General features: G+C 37.6%; 1 protein-coding gene across 2 annotated transcripts; it reads right to left on the reverse strand.

Moving 5' to 3' along the window:
- Window positions 1-3,228: 3,228 nt before the first annotated feature.
- vrk1 (VRK serine/threonine kinase 1) lies at window positions 3,229-15,165 on the reverse strand. Of its 2 annotated transcripts, none has more exons than XM_016269712.1 (13): window positions 15,056-15,165; window positions 13,724-13,893; window positions 13,566-13,621; window positions 13,017-13,086; window positions 12,346-12,433; window positions 12,067-12,175; window positions 11,507-11,599; window positions 8,583-8,715; window positions 8,182-8,302; window positions 7,811-7,869; window positions 6,049-6,221; window positions 3,601-3,694; window positions 3,229-3,493 (listed from the first exon to the last, which is right to left on the reverse strand). In XM_016269712.1, the coding sequence occupies exons 2-13, from the start codon at window positions 13,887-13,889 to the stop codon at window positions 3,375-3,377; spliced, it is 1,281 nt and encodes a 426-aa protein (XP_016125198.1). In that variant the 5' UTR covers window positions 13,890-13,893; window positions 15,056-15,165; the 3' UTR covers window positions 3,229-3,374. The 2 variants fall into 2 exon arrangements, with proteins under 2 accessions (XP_016125198.1, XP_016125196.1); XM_016269710.1 differs by having other exon boundaries at window positions 13,724-13,914.
- Window positions 15,166-15,367: the final 202 nt, after the last annotated feature.

Consider the following 15,367-nt stretch of genomic DNA (forward strand, 5'->3'; position numbering starts at 1 on the left):
ATGGGCTAACGGAGCGGAACGCAAGTTTGAACATCCTCTTTAGGACCCCTTCAGAGTTCATTAGAACATCAACCGGCACTTCATTAGATATTTTTTCAGTGGGCATGAGATACGTGTCCACGTCACATTAATTAAGACTCCTGCCTCTTCTATTTTCTCGCCCATGTCACCAGCAGTTATTGGGTCTGTGCTTGGCACTCATCACTTGTCTGAGAAATGGAGAGGTTGAGGGAGTCGTCTGAGAGAGTCCTGATGAACGGCACGGACAGTTCGGAGAAAGAGAGCTCGCCTCACGCTGATGAACATGCCTTTTTGATGACCACTAAACCCACTCAACTCCACTGCCAAGGGTAAATCGAATTAAAGATTGCAATTTGGCCCGCAGACTTGGACTTGGCACTTTCGTTTTGGACAAGTCTTTTGCCCGGAGGATCGACGGCTTACGACACAGCTTTTCCAACGTACAAACAGTAAAAGCACACACCACGTTTGCAGAATCCAGCCCATAATGCGGAAAAGATACAAAATAATCAGTTTATTTATTTTAGAGTTTCTCCCGTTTCCCCCAAAAACAGAAATTAAGCGTGTATCTACATTTTATCATGTGTAGTATCACCTTTGAAAATTGCAGGTAGTGGAGTGTTTAACATTCTCTTGTCAAGCATACCCCTGCTGGGACAATAAATGCCTGTCCAGTTTTGCTCACAGCGGCGGCGGCAGATTAGAAACAGCAGGAGGACGGTGTAGTGTGAATACAATACCGATAAGAACGCGCGTCTTAGCCCCATTGCTATGCCTTTCCTCGGAGAATGTGGGAACCTGCTGTTTTCTAATATTTACACACAACTAGAATCGCAAATGTACCATAACTGCATTGAAAGAGCCCTTTCTCCCTCTGCCATATAAAATCAGTATATTTCTTTTTCCATGTGTGGGTATTTCAGAATGGGGGCACATGGGGACGGGAATAAATACAAACACAATAACAGTGAAATGTATTTCATTTAAGGAGGGGAGAACGAGAGAGAAGAAAAAATAGAGCTGGTGTTGATAAATCAGAAAAAAATAATCTATTCTTTTACACCCCCAAAACACACAAATGAATTTACGAGCCGGACAAATTAATCAGATGCCCTAACAGAAAAGAAAGGTGCGCAACAAAGCAAAAAGTATGAAGTCTGTGATTATAATTAGCTTGAAACCATAATTGACGACCTTTAATTTCTCCATTGTATCACTGCTGCCTGCCAACTGCCCCCTCCCCTTATTAAGATACTAACATGCAGCTCTGAATGTTGAATTTCTGTAAGACAAGTAAATGCCACTGTATGTTGAAATATAAAATAAGCATAACTGTAGTTTCCAATATGCAGCCATAAGTTCCCAAAATCCCGGCACCGGGAACCAATCTAACATGCTTCTGTAAAACAGGAACTTACATTCAGAAAAATACTACTGCCCCCTACTGCGGAGCAATGGCTGTGCGCCCTGAAGGTCAGTGGTGAGGAAGGGGAAGAAAGCACACAGGGGTGCACTTTAGTCCTCACTGTTGGAACAATCGATGCCGGCATCAGCTCAGGGCTCACGCGGCTCCGCTCTAAAAACAAACATTAGGAGAAACATCTTCCTCTTTCACTGTTCTTGCTGGGCCAACAGAGTCTAACTAGAGTTAACAAGGCAACCCATGATCTGGTCTCCCTCAGCAAGGAAACCAGAGAGGGTGAAAGGTGGGAGATTGGCCTCAAAGGAGCTCTGAAATGGGCAAATTGGGTATAAAAGCACCAACGATGGTTTTTGTGTACATGTTTTTTTTTTGCTACATCTGACCTAAAGCAGAAGATGATGGACAACTGCAATAAGCTTAGTGTTAAAAGAAAGTTCAAACTTGGGGTTTTTGGGAACTACACAAATTTAAGTTTAATTTGCAATGGTTTGGCAACTCCGGTTAATGTCCCTTCCTCAGGTTTTAATGGTTTGGCTTTACTGATAGGACACGTCAAATTTCACAGATCACACTGAAGCATTGATAAATCAAATTAAAAAATTCTGATTCATCTAGGGCTGGGTAAAAACAGATTCTCCAATTAATTCTGAATTTCATTAGAAAAATCCCAATATTGGTTCCCAAAAATCATAAAATCTGTCTTACCCCATGCCTATTACTCTCAGACGCATGCAAAAAAAAACAAACAAAAAAAACAACGTGACTGGTGTAGTCCAATTCAAAACAAATGCCTCTTATGAGTATAAAAGTTCAAAATAAGTTACCAGTTTGAATCAGTCTGAAATGCTACATATTTACAACTCTCTTCTGATGCTGTATAATTTACGACAAAGATTGAACAGATTATTTCTTCATTTGTAAGCAAAACAGACATTCTAATTGCAATATAACCAAATAAATCAGAATGTGAATAAGAATCAAATTCAGTCTGTGAAAGAGAATTGAATCAGGAGGCGTTGATAAAAAAAATACATGACTGAGTTTGTTTCTATTACAAGTGCATTTCCCCAAACTCTTGGAAAACATAACTCTGCTCTTCCAGTCACGACCCTGTATACATGCCAGATCTTTTATTCATGTATTCTAACCTGTCCTCATCAAATTATTCCTGTACCCTCAATGTCATATCAATTTTACCGCGATTACAAAGCAAACAATTCAAGATGACATTTGGACCTAAAAATACGCCTGCGAATGCTGTCGGTGCGTTATCAAAACCAACGATAAAGTTACAATGCATAACAAGTGGTGCAGCCACAACTAACTTTTAATGATAGCTCTTTGAAGCCATTTCTTAGCGGAGAACAGGAAGTTAAGAAAGACTCAAGCGAGAGTGACACAAAAAGTAGGACCCAAGTGCTAGTCATTTGTCTCCATCTGATCAAATGGCAGCCGAGCGGAAAGGCGCAGAGCCCCCTTCACCAAACGCACGTACCCGGCTCAGTGGCGTCTGCCACACGTTCGCCTGCCTCGATGCAGGTATCAAATACCAGCTCGCCTCTCCCACAGACGTCGGAGTGCCAGCCGCACGGCGGCTTTCATAGCACAACAACAAGGGGAAAATGTGGTGGGGGAAGAGTCGGGACTCTGAGCTCCTTCAGGGATTTCCTTATCGGGGGCAAAGCAATCCCCCCTGGACCTCATCCGCATAGGCTTGATTATTCAAGGCATTACAAAGGAATGAAAATAACTCACAACTCAAAGCCACTGTCGTTTTTTTTTTAACCCTTATTTATTATCATTTCACTGCAAGAGAGTGTGCCCAACACCCTGCTAAAGTTTAAGAAAATGCAACCACAGAGAACAAATACAGACCAGACAATTTAAAAGATACAAAAAGGAAACAACTTGAACTCGAGTGCGAAGAGGATTAAGAGTTCTTCTTAGGCCTTCCTCGGCTTTTCTTCACCGCTGGCTCAGATGAGGCCTGAGCTTCTTTCTTCGCTGGACGCTTTGCAGGACTTGCCGTCTTTTTAGCCCCATTCACATCTAAACAGGTTACACATTCAGTTTAAAATGTTTACCACACCCAAAATTACTGATATTGATAATAATAGGTGAACAGGTCAACCCTAAAGTCCATAAACATGACTTACCCTTCTTCTGAGGAGCTCGCCTCTTCTTTGCAGGGGTGCCTTCGGTTTCATCAGCAGACTGGCCTTTTTCCTCTGCCTTCTTTCGCTTGGGAGTCTTCCAATCAAAAATAAAGACACAAACAAGGGGATGGAAAAGATGGAAGAGCAGTGGTCAATTCACTTGCCTAGAGCAACCTTGGAGGAAGTTCAAATCAAATATTAAGAAGGGACCTTTTTCTCAGTATACACATGGAAACTATTACGTGCGCCTTGAGCGTTGTGAACGCTTGAGAAAACGTAATTACAATTTAGCTATCCAGTAAATCCAGCAAGAACAAATAACAATTTAAATGTCAAACGCAATACATGTACACTACCGTTTAAAAGTTTGGGGTCAGGATGCTTTTTTTTTTTTTGCAAAGAAAGAAATAATAGTTCTATTTAGCAAGGATGCATATATAAATTGACCAAAAATGTTGTTCTTTTGAACTTTCTATTCATCAAAGAATCCTTGTTTTAAATACTGATCATAATAAATGCTTCTTGATCACCAAATGAGCATATTAAAATGATTTCTGAAGGATCATGTGACACTGGAGACTGGAGTAATGGCTGATGAAAATGCAGCTGTCGTCATCACAAAAATAAATTACATTAAAATATTTTCAATTAAAAAGAGGTGGTATTTTAAATTGGATTGCAATAACATTTCACAATATTACTGTACCGTATATAGAATATAACCATACAACGAGGAAAAAAAATTAACTTAAATGATTTTAGCAAATGGCTGCAATATAACAAAGAGTGAAAAATTTAAGGGGGTCTGAATACTTTCCGTACCCACTGTATATACATACATACAATATAATATGTAATATAATCTCATATCACTGTATGTCACAATATTACCGTATTTTTTTTTATCAAATAACTGCACCTTGAAAATAAGAGAATAAGAGACATTCAATTATTCAAAAACATAAAAAATCCAACCAACCCCAAGTTTTTGAACGGCAGTGTATTTTGACACTGGAAAAGACCAGTTCTGGGCAGGAAACTGATTTTAATGTTGGGAATTTTTCTTCGAATTCCAAACAGTAAAGTTTAGAATAAGTTAATCTATTTAAACAATTTCATCAATCAAAAATCCTTGTTTTTTTTCTCCCCAAATGAAAATTCTAGCATAGAAGCTCAAGTCCTCAATTCAAGGAAATCGTACTAACCGAACCAGGGGTTATGAAGAAGATGCACTTAACGACAGCAATCAAATTCTCCCTTTTCTTCACTCAGACTGCATAATGAATGCAGGATGAATGCTCGCCCCTCTCTCGGACTTGAACTATCATCCTTACAAGTCCCCCCCACACCCCCTCATATTTCCCTTCCATTTTGCCAATTGCTGCCTCATGATTACCATCCAGACCCTGCTGAGCTGAACAGATTGGCTCGATAATTACATACAATAACGGCAGTGGGCAGGTAACCCTCAGCTGGCATGGGCCAGCTCCCTGGTGGCACCTTCCATATGCAAACTGCATTGTGGGAAGCGAGGAGAGTCCATCCCCTCCCCTGTCGTAAGTGCGGCTCGCTGATTGCCGGCCCGCGCCGACTCCAAGGTTACCGTGTCAGCAAATTTGTGATACATTAGCAGGGAATAAACACAGGCACTCAGGACCTGTCTGTGGGAGGAAGAGGAGGGGCCACTGGGATAAACACCCGGGCACTGGAGAGAACCTGAGATGCAGACGGCTTTGTTGCCAAGAGCTCTTTGTGCCGGACCCCATGAATGAAGCCACAGTCTTATCCTTTTCCCCAAAGTATATGCCATCAAGGGCATCTTCGCGGGCTCCGACGGTTTGTTTTACACGGAATACACACACAAAAAAAAACCCACGGCTGCAGAATTCACTTCTAAAGATCCTTTAACTTGAAATCCAGACAAAACAAATCAGTGATTAATAACCTCTTTATTTCAGAGGAGTGAGATCTCATACCATCTGACATCTTGAGGGTGTGGACTGCAATATAGGATAATAAGCTAAGGGCAAATGACATTCCACCATTAGAAAAGCAGAGAGAAATACTGAAAATAAATACCTAATTCATAACAATATTGACATCAAGACACTTTGAGGTAAAACGAGGACACGTCTGTGTCGACTGCAAGAAAGAATCCAAATAAGCTCAAGAAATGTTTGTTAAAAGCATCACACATTAATCGTATTTGAAAATCAATGCACTCTACAGCATTTCCTACTAACCCGAGCAATTAGTCTTGGATCGTGTGTGGGCATTTTCAAATTTGAATCTGCTTTCAACAGGTAAACAAATTAAAGGATGTTGAAATAGGCTCGTTTTTAAACGGCGGGCTTCAAAAAGGGACTGTCGCAGCATTTTCAATGCGCCGTGAATGAGGGAGCGTGACAGAGGTCGGCTTTTTGATGTTCTACTGAAGGTGACTCTCACCTTGATGGAGGGCGGACCTGCGTCGTTGGTCGACACGTCGAAGTCCAGCTTTTTGTCGTTGGTCGCCCCTATGGTCTTCAGGCCTTGCTGCAAAATTCCTCGCAATTTTGCGTAATCTGGCTTGTCTGTGTATCCAAGAGCCTTGACCTCTTGCATGAACTTCTTCATTTCCTCTAGAAATTGAAAATGACATTAAGCACACCAATTTAATCTTAATGCAGATTAATTTATTTTTCAGACTTGGCAATACAGCTGCACACTGTTAAAGACACTTTTGGGTCAATAAACAAACGAAGAGCATTTGTGTGTGTGATTAAGCGAAAGTTACTTGGGTCCTCTGTCTCAAAGTTCACCTCAAATGAACACGCAGAAGTCCCGACGTTAATAAGGTGCACGTGCACGTATGTTTGTGCATTTAGCATTGTGCAGGAAAGACAGAACAGTCCCTGTAGGGCAGTGTCTTCACAGCAGGCGCTCACACTTTAACCTTCAGGCTAAGTTTAGAGGAGAGGGGCTGACATTTGTCACTTTGTTCCTTATACTTCTCCACTCACAAACTCTTGTTTACTGTCGGCTGCTAAAATAGTCACACCAAACAGAATTAGTCGTGATGGCCGTGCTAACAGTGCCGCCTCCCATCACCTCGGTGTTGTGATGCGGCGTGTACGCACAAGACAACAGCCTGAGGAGGGATCTCGCCGTCTGCCGCACGGCTGTCACAGGGCTTAAGAACTGCCATCACATCAGCGACTGAGCAAAGGGAACCAATGACATCTTTGATTTTTAAACGACATAAAGAAAGAACGCCCTAAAGTTCTGCAAAAATACAGACTGCCACAGACTGACTGCAAAACTAGGCAATGCAGAGGTCGACAACGGAGAAGGGTGAAAAACAAGTTTGTTTAAAAACTTAATCTTTTATTTTTTTCATTGTTTTGTGGTCGAGCAGGCTATCTGATACAATGCGTTATTATATGCATATATACACACATGTGGGTCCAAAAAGTCAGAGATTACATTGAAAATATAAGGTAAAAAATTAGATTCAGAATCAAAATGTTATTATATTATAATAATATTTAATCATTTTACATAATATTTATAATCTTATCTGACTATTTCTATGTAAGTTTATGACATTGATCATATTTATTGATAAGTGCATTTATAACATTTCCTTCAATTAATGAAGAAGCAGCAGAAGAAGCATCTGTGGTCAGAGCCACTTTTTTGTGGCACCACACTAGACAGAAACAGGTTATGTACACTTATATTTGCTATACATTTCACAAAACAATCTGTCAACAGAAAATGTGTGTGTGTGCGTATATATATATATATATATATATATATATATATATATAAAACGCTTCAGTTTAAAGAAAGTGCGAGAAGTTGCTGGGAATAAGCACGGAGCTGATAGATTAGCTCTAATTAAGACTAAATCACCAGGTCCACACTCATTATCAAGAGAAGAGGCCCTCGCGCTCTTGTTTTTCGCATCAGAGCTCGAAAGTGCGTCACTCCAATTACCGCTTGGCAGACAAACAAAAAGTAATACTGCAGAATTCACAGGTGCTTCTGCGGTCGCGACACGGTTAAAAAATAAATATGCTTAAACCCCATTTGTTTGTATTATTGTGATTTAAGACTATTAACCTACCGTTACAATCTATAAAACTGATATTTTACAAACAAAGTGCATTCACCTTTTTGAATATATGAACACACAGAACTTAAAGATTGCTCAGTTTTGCCTCACCTGGTATATTTTCTGAAGGGAAACAGCTTTTCAAGAACTCATCGATATTGTCTCTACACCTGAGGAGAAGAATATTTAAAAATGGATAAAAAAAAAAAATCTAAATCTTAAATGCATAATTATAATTATGATTCATTAAATCTAATCCATTATTATCTGTATAAAGACATTTGCTGTAAGGAAATTAATGGAAAAATTAATTAGTTATACCGCAAAGAGGTATATTAGTTATTCATTATTCATTATCCCAATAAGCATTATCCCACAGCAAAAAAAATATATATATGATGATAGGTAAAATAGGTAGATTACATCTTAGTTCAGAAAGAAGTGAAACCTGAAATGCCACAAGTGAGGTTAAAGACAGTCACCTGAGTTTGGAGTCTCTGACATACAGTGGGTCCTGAAGTTTGTCCTCCCAGGGTAGACGGCCACAAAGCCACTGGATCATGCAGTAGCCCATAATTTCCAGGTCTCCTCTTCTTGAAGGGGCTGAAATGTAATACAAATTTATCAGAGGCTATTTTAAAGGATAGCCCACCTTTGTAGTTTTCGATGCAAAGTACAATTATATCAACATTTAAAAATAGGATTTCTCTTCATAATTTTTCTGTCACAACGTGATGTTCTACATAATTAACACTTAAACGACTGCTCAGATGTGTGCTACCTGATCCTCCAGGGGTTAAAACATTTTTTTCAGGCCATAGGGATTCGCCTAAAGTATGAACTTTAAGAGTGACCAATAGAACTGACTATTACAATTTCTTACCGACTCCTTTGTGCGCATCAATACTAGTGAACTCTATGGTCCCGTCGTGACACCTCTTTGGGTCCTCTTTGTACTCCTTTGGCACTCCTTCTGGAGAATATCTGTAGGCCAATCCATAATCCACTAAATATACCTGGGTTAAAAAAAAAGTTTTTAAAAAAGTGTATTATTATTTATCTGTTCAGCTTATTATACAACAAAAATGTAAAGCAATGGTAAAACAATTATTGAAAAAAAATATATATAAATTATATATACTGGGAAATTAAAAATTATTTAGAGATATAACACCCAAGATAATAAAGTCTACCATAACTTGAGGATTACTACAAATAAATCACATTCGAAGCTGCAAACAGTCTGATTGTCAATTAGCAGTATGTGTCACTTATAAAAGAGATCTGACAATTAGCACTTTGTTTTCAAAGCAACAGGAAGCAGTTAACAGAGTTGAAAGATACCAAAACAGACAGTGCACAAATTGCAGGTGCACCTATTACCTCCCCAAAAAGTGCTAAATTATTTGATGTGTCCAGGTAGAGTGTTATAGGAATAACTGCATAGGCCAATTTGCAACAGTAAAGATTAACAGCTCACCTACAGTGACAAACATCACCAACTTATCTAAAAAATAAAAAAACTATTTTAACTAAACTTGTCATGAGGTGTTCAAAGCTGGGGCTGCTGATTAGAAACCACCAGCATCAACACCCAACACACAAAAATATTATTAAGAACACAAAACTGTCCTCCCTACAGTCTTAAAATACAAAACATGCTTATTTTCCAATAGAAACTAATTCATCCAAGTGGTTACAGAATGAACAATCTGACTTGCTAAACATCTTGTTATAATTACTTTTAGTTGTTAATTTAGTAACCACTTGGATGGACTTGTGAGTTTACTCTCTGAAAGATTTGACAGACTGATTCAAACTGCTAACTTATGAGTTTAAATCTTTTGGAATAATATGTTAAAAGAACCATTCATAGGAGTCATTCACATTCAGTTCAGAATTCAGTGTTCTAAAGTCAAAGACAAGTCTAGCCTACTGTTTTTTAAAAACAACCAAATCCCAATCACACACAAACATTTCAAATAGTTTCTATACTGCTGGTAGTTAAAATAATACAATATTAAAGGGGTCATATGATGCGATTTCATGCTTTCCTTTGGAGTGTTACAAGCTGTTTGTGCATATATAAGATCTGTAAAATCGCAAAAATGAATGTCTCAAACCCAAAGAGATATTCTTTCTGAAAGTTAAGACTCATCTACGACTTCCTAAAATGCCTCAATCAAACATCAGGGTTCGTACACATATTTACCAATACATTTCCATGACTTTTGAGACAATATTCATGACCTAATATTCCATTATTTTACAATAAGAATACAAATCTGTTCAAATTTATCACAGCAAATGTTAACTAAAATAAATGACTTAATGCTACATGTTTGATTTTTATTTGTTTTAATAATAAGTACAAGATGCAACTGCACCAGATATTACTCCACGCAGAGAACACATCACATCACTGAATATTGTAATTTGTTTAACCAATATTATCAGTTCAACTCAGGACCTGTAATTTTGTTTTGGAAACCGTTTCGGTCTACAGAATTAAGGTACACAAATTGAATAAACTGTAAATTAAAAACAGATTAAAGTTACAAAGGTTATTCAGTCAAGAGCAGTGAGTGACTTTCTGTCTTTCTCTGTTTGATTAACATTAATGACAGACAGCACACCTTTAGGCTGCTGTCCCTTTAAGACTGACTGCACGGATCCAATATGCGGATACACATGCATTTTCTTTCTCAAGTGTTTAAATTCACTTAAGACAAAACCGACTGAGTTTATGAGGATACTTACCAGGACGGCCATTTGACGTCATCTTGTGTGTATTTGGCCACTTAAGTGCAACAAACTGCAAAAAATAACCCAATATATGATACTTGCAAAGCGGCTTTATGGGGGGGGTTAGCGATGCCGGATCAACATTGTGATGTCTATCAGCCATCGGCGATGGACAATGGCATCGTCTATCGGCCTAACCCTAGTGCAAATTATACATTTTTGTGACGATGCAACGGGACCCGATTAGTTCTGTCAACTGTCCCAAAATGCAAGCGAAAGTCTTGTATCACAGCTCACAAAGCACTGGATAGCTGGCCAATCGGAACACACCACGCTTTTCAGAACGATGAGCTTTGCAAAAATCAATGTGTTTCAGAAAGGCGGGGCAGAGGGGAACAACAATAATGTACGGTATGTGAAAATAAATGTGTTTTTTTTTTACCTTAAACCGCTTAAACATTGCATTACACCAAATACACAAAATAATGTTCTTTTTAGCAACATCATATGACCCCTTTAAGCATTTCAGTAATTTAGTCAACACCCAGTGCATTTTATATACACATTTATAAAACACAGGCATGCATGTATTCAGAGGCAAAAAGAACACCCATGCAATTTCAAAAAAGGATGCTCAGAGTCGCCAAGTAAGCAGCGACTAATCCCAAGAGGCCGAGTTTTAAATTGTGACTTTAAAAATAGCAGCTTAATAATACACCACTGATACATTATTAATCTTCAAATTAAATATTTGCCCCTGCCCAGCCCCCAAACCTTATTTGCTAGAGACAGCTTCAATACGGTCTCTAATCTCTCCAGTTTATGAGCGGCATTAAAGGCTTAAATTGTTTTGCTTTTTTTCTCCACCCAAATCTCATTAACAGATGGAAAAAAGAATAAGACAAGTAGTTTCTTACATTGCACATCACTGGTACTCCAATTAAAAGCAGGAGCTCTGTACAGTCCTGCAGTCTACACACACTGCCTTCTACGTCTCTAGAGTTAGAGCCGTACAGCAATGGCAACAAAGATCTGTTAACATGTTGAAGGCTTGAAACAAACCTGATTGGGGTTGGTGTAAGACAGAAGAAGGTTGGAGGCTTTGATGTCTGCATGCACATATTCATGGTCATGGATGTACTCCAGAATGTCAAGCTAGAGAGATGAAAGATATGTTAGAATATGAGATTTTATAATAATACAGGAATATAAGATTTTCTCCCACTGCCTGCAATGCCACAAGAGTCATTGGAAAAGTTCTATGCATGTGTAAAATGTCTTCATTTAAATTTTATAGCTATAAAATATATTTATATTTATGTTGAATAATTATTAGTATTTTATTCTAAATAAAAGTGGCCTCCCGCATTGCTCACATTAATTCAGTAAGCCCATCTATTATAACACATTTTGTTTGTGAAATAGATGAATTTTATATGACATATACATATGTGAAGTGGCCATTTCTACAATGACATTTGTAACATTAATTATTTGCTTTGTCAAAGGGAAGTACAAGACTACTGTCATAGTGGTCAGCTAAAAAAAAAAAAACATAACGATGCACCATTCAATTTTTGCCACAGATTGCTACTTTTAAAATACTTTTAGGAGAAACCTACAAGTCTGAGTCCCAGCTGAAGAACCAGTTTCCTTGGAAATTTCTTTTCATTTCCCTCAAACTTCTTCTGTAGGTCCGTTCCAAATCGATCCATGACCATAAATCTGTACCTGTCATAAAGATTTAGGTGAAATCATCATACTTTAAATGGCCTTGTTGCATGTTCAAAAGATCAAAGATAAAAAAAATAATAATAATTTGTAACTTCCAACAAAAATCATTTAAGATGTCATGTTATTTATCATGTAATACTTTAGAAAACAGTTTTTTCCCCTCCTACCTCTTACCACCTTTCTCATGAAAACCAGAGCCCCAATATTTTGGAACTCCCAAATAGTCAATTTTCCTTGACTTCATCCAAGCCCCAACTGAATAAACATGTAAAACATTCTATCACAATCAGGATTCACAACATATGAACTATTCCACTTCAAAATTAAATCAAGAGACACTACAGTGTTCTAAATCAGTTCTAAACTGACTAAGTGAGATTATCACAATAAACGTTAAATGCAATCAAATGATCAATTCATAAATGAAGTGGGTAAATCATTCAAAACTTTTATTCTTTAAACTTGTTGATTCTCAGAGTAATATAAGAGTATTCCTCAGGGACCAAACTGCAAGTGTGCCGCAAGGTAATCTGCTGGTGGGACAAATATTTACCAACATTACAATATTCCAATGAATAAAACATGAGCATCCCTTAGTAATATAGCAGTTAATTGTCAAGGGAGACTGACATTTGGATTGTTATTAAATAAAGCGCAATGCTGTGGCCTTGGGGCAACCATAAGAGCCACCAAAGGCAGAGAGTTGTGGTTTGTCTGTCTCCATAAGGCCCTCAATGGTGAGCTCAGAACTTTCTTTAATTAAAAGAGTTGCTCTTCGACTTTTTTCAGTCTGGCTCATCATGCATATGAGGGTGTGTTTGCAGTCACAAGGGCATACTTAGATCGGGTTTGGCAGCTCGCATGTAGAACTTCAGTTCAGAGAAGAGAGGGCCGTTTTCACTGGGCTCCTGCAAGACACAGTAAAAAATAATCACCAAAAATAACTGACATTTAAAATGAAATATAAAAACGTGAACCCACATGCATTTATACATCCATTATCACACTTCCATGCATTGTCATTTCACCAAAGCACTAAATTTTATTTAGTTTGCTTGTAAAATGTAAACATTTGACAATTTTACATTTTACTACGCCAAGTCTCAATGATTTTATGGTCTTCAATGCAAGTCATACTCTTTTACCCAAGTTATTAGGTAATAATGATACGTTTTATTGCTTTGTCTACTTAAGATAATAATAAAAGTGATTGTTGTTGGTCATTTCGAATATATATATATATTTTTACATGTTTATTGTTCTAGTTAAGGTCACAGAAATGTCTTTCATTGATTGACATTACATTGCTGACCACCCAAACATCACATGCATTCAAAAAGTTCAAGATCTAGACATATATCTGCAATAAGCAACAAAAGCCCCTTACCACTTTAATGACATAAGGTGCAGCAGCGCCAACAGATCCTGAAGAGTCTTCATTTGCTAAAAGATGTATGACAAATTCACATTTGAGCAACTGATAAATAAATAAAACAAAATAAAGCCTTAGAACTTCACAATTTCCGACAGCTTTTTGAATCTTACCAAGATACAGCAGGCCAAAACCTCCCTGCCCCACGGGTGAGCCAAGCTTCCATTTTTTCTTTGCATTATCCGTCAGAACTTCTCCAGGCGGGAATTCTTCAGCCAGTTTCCTCTTGGTTGGAGCTCTCGCTTTCTTCGCCCCACCTGCCTTGGACTTTGGTGGCATTTTCCTGAATAATTAGAAATGTTCTCTATCAAACAAGATAAACACAAGTTCCATTACTGAACTAAAGTGGGGGCCTTTAGGGATAATATGGATTTTATGACTTATTTTCTAATTTTATACAACATTATTCATAACAAATATATTAGCAATATTACTTAATAGTAAATAAGGATGACTGAAAACATTATTTAAATTGTCTAAATGTAACTATGTGTATGTGCATTTACATGACCTTTTAAGATTTTAGATTTTTTTTTTTTTTTAAATGTATGACTTAAGCAGCCCTGGAAATCACATTTTAGAAATTCTCTGCCATGTATAGATTTTCTATGATCACAGCAACCCTGTCAGTTCCACACATTTGCTTACATTAGATTAGTGATCAGTTAAAATGGTGCAAAACCTTAAATTCCTTCTGTTTTGGTTTGGGAAAAAAAATATATAAAAATCAGGTGGAATGAAAATAATTCAAAAAGTTTAATGTGGTTTTACACTTCACAACTTCACCATAAAATCTGGACCTGATTATAAGATGTAGTCGCATCATATCATTACAGATATATAAACTTTAGCTACACTGAACATTCGTGTTTTCTTAGATAGAGGCCTACTAAAAGTTACACTACAAGTAACGTTACAAACAAGAAACATTAATACTAGGGTGTCATAAAAGTCATTAGAACTGTCATGCAGGTCAGTGTTTGGGCTTTATTTTAGACATAATGTAGATATATTGAAGACTTTCAGCATCACAGATATATTAACACTTAAGCACTAAAACTGATGACAAACTCCGTGATATTTGTGATATGGATACAGTTTCGATTTGCAGTCCTGCCATTGATGCTTTTTGTTTCACTTTTACAACACAGACACCAAGAGCTGTGGTTTCAGTTTGTTTATGTGATATAAGTTTCTTAAGAGTGATAAAACATGCGGTTAATGTCACACGTAATCAATGAGAGTAACATTGGGTTGTTGATACTGTATTTGAGGGGGAAACTGTAAAATGCCGCTCAACTATTTCAACTTGCTATGCTAGCACGGTTAGCTGCCTTATTATGGCTTTTTATCACAACAGAGCCGATTATTTATCCTCATAATCCGCTATTAAATGCATAAAGGCATTATGCTTAATCAAAGCAGATGGAGAATATTCTACTAACCTTTCCGTGGGTAAGTGACAGGTTGTAACAGCTCTTCCTCTCCAAAGTTCCCGCAAAACTGCTCATCAGTTGAGGCTCGTCGAACGCGATTGGTTAGAAACAAGACTGCGTGGTTCCTGGTTTTGCTATGCCTGATGGGATATGTAGTTTTTATACCTGTGTTTTTTCTTTCTTTCCCGCAAACAGTTACAATGGTTTTATGATCATAATAAAAAGACAAATTTGAAAGAATGCTACAAAGAAAGAGCATTTATAAACCTCTCTTTTTTTCTTCCTGAATAGGTGACTGTATTATACTGTCTTAGGTTAAAC

This window comes from Sinocyclocheilus grahami, unplaced genomic scaffold (assembly GCF_001515645.1).
Source record: "Sinocyclocheilus grahami isolate Dianchi unplaced genomic scaffold, SAMN03320097.WGS_v1.1 scaffold54.1, whole genome shotgun sequence".
Classification (NCBI taxonomy): domain Eukaryota; kingdom Metazoa; phylum Chordata; class Actinopteri; order Cypriniformes; family Cyprinidae; genus Sinocyclocheilus; species Sinocyclocheilus grahami.

What these genes read in the sequence shown, in the direction of transcription:
- vrk1 (XM_016269712.1), bottom strand. Translation starts at nt 13,889, where the DNA reads ATGCCACCAAAGTCCAAGGCAGGTGGGGCGAAGAAAGCGAGAGCTCCA. An exon ending in TGATGCGCACAAAGGAGTCG is followed by an intron (nt 8,303 to 8,582) that starts GTAAGAAATTGT and finishes ATTACATTTCAG; the next exon opens with CCCCTTCAAGAAGAGGAGAC. An exon ending in GCGAGCTCCTCAGAAGAAGG is followed by an intron (nt 3,494 to 3,600) that starts GTAAGTCATGTT and finishes TAACCTGTTTAG; the next exon opens with ATGTGAATGGGGCTAAAAAG.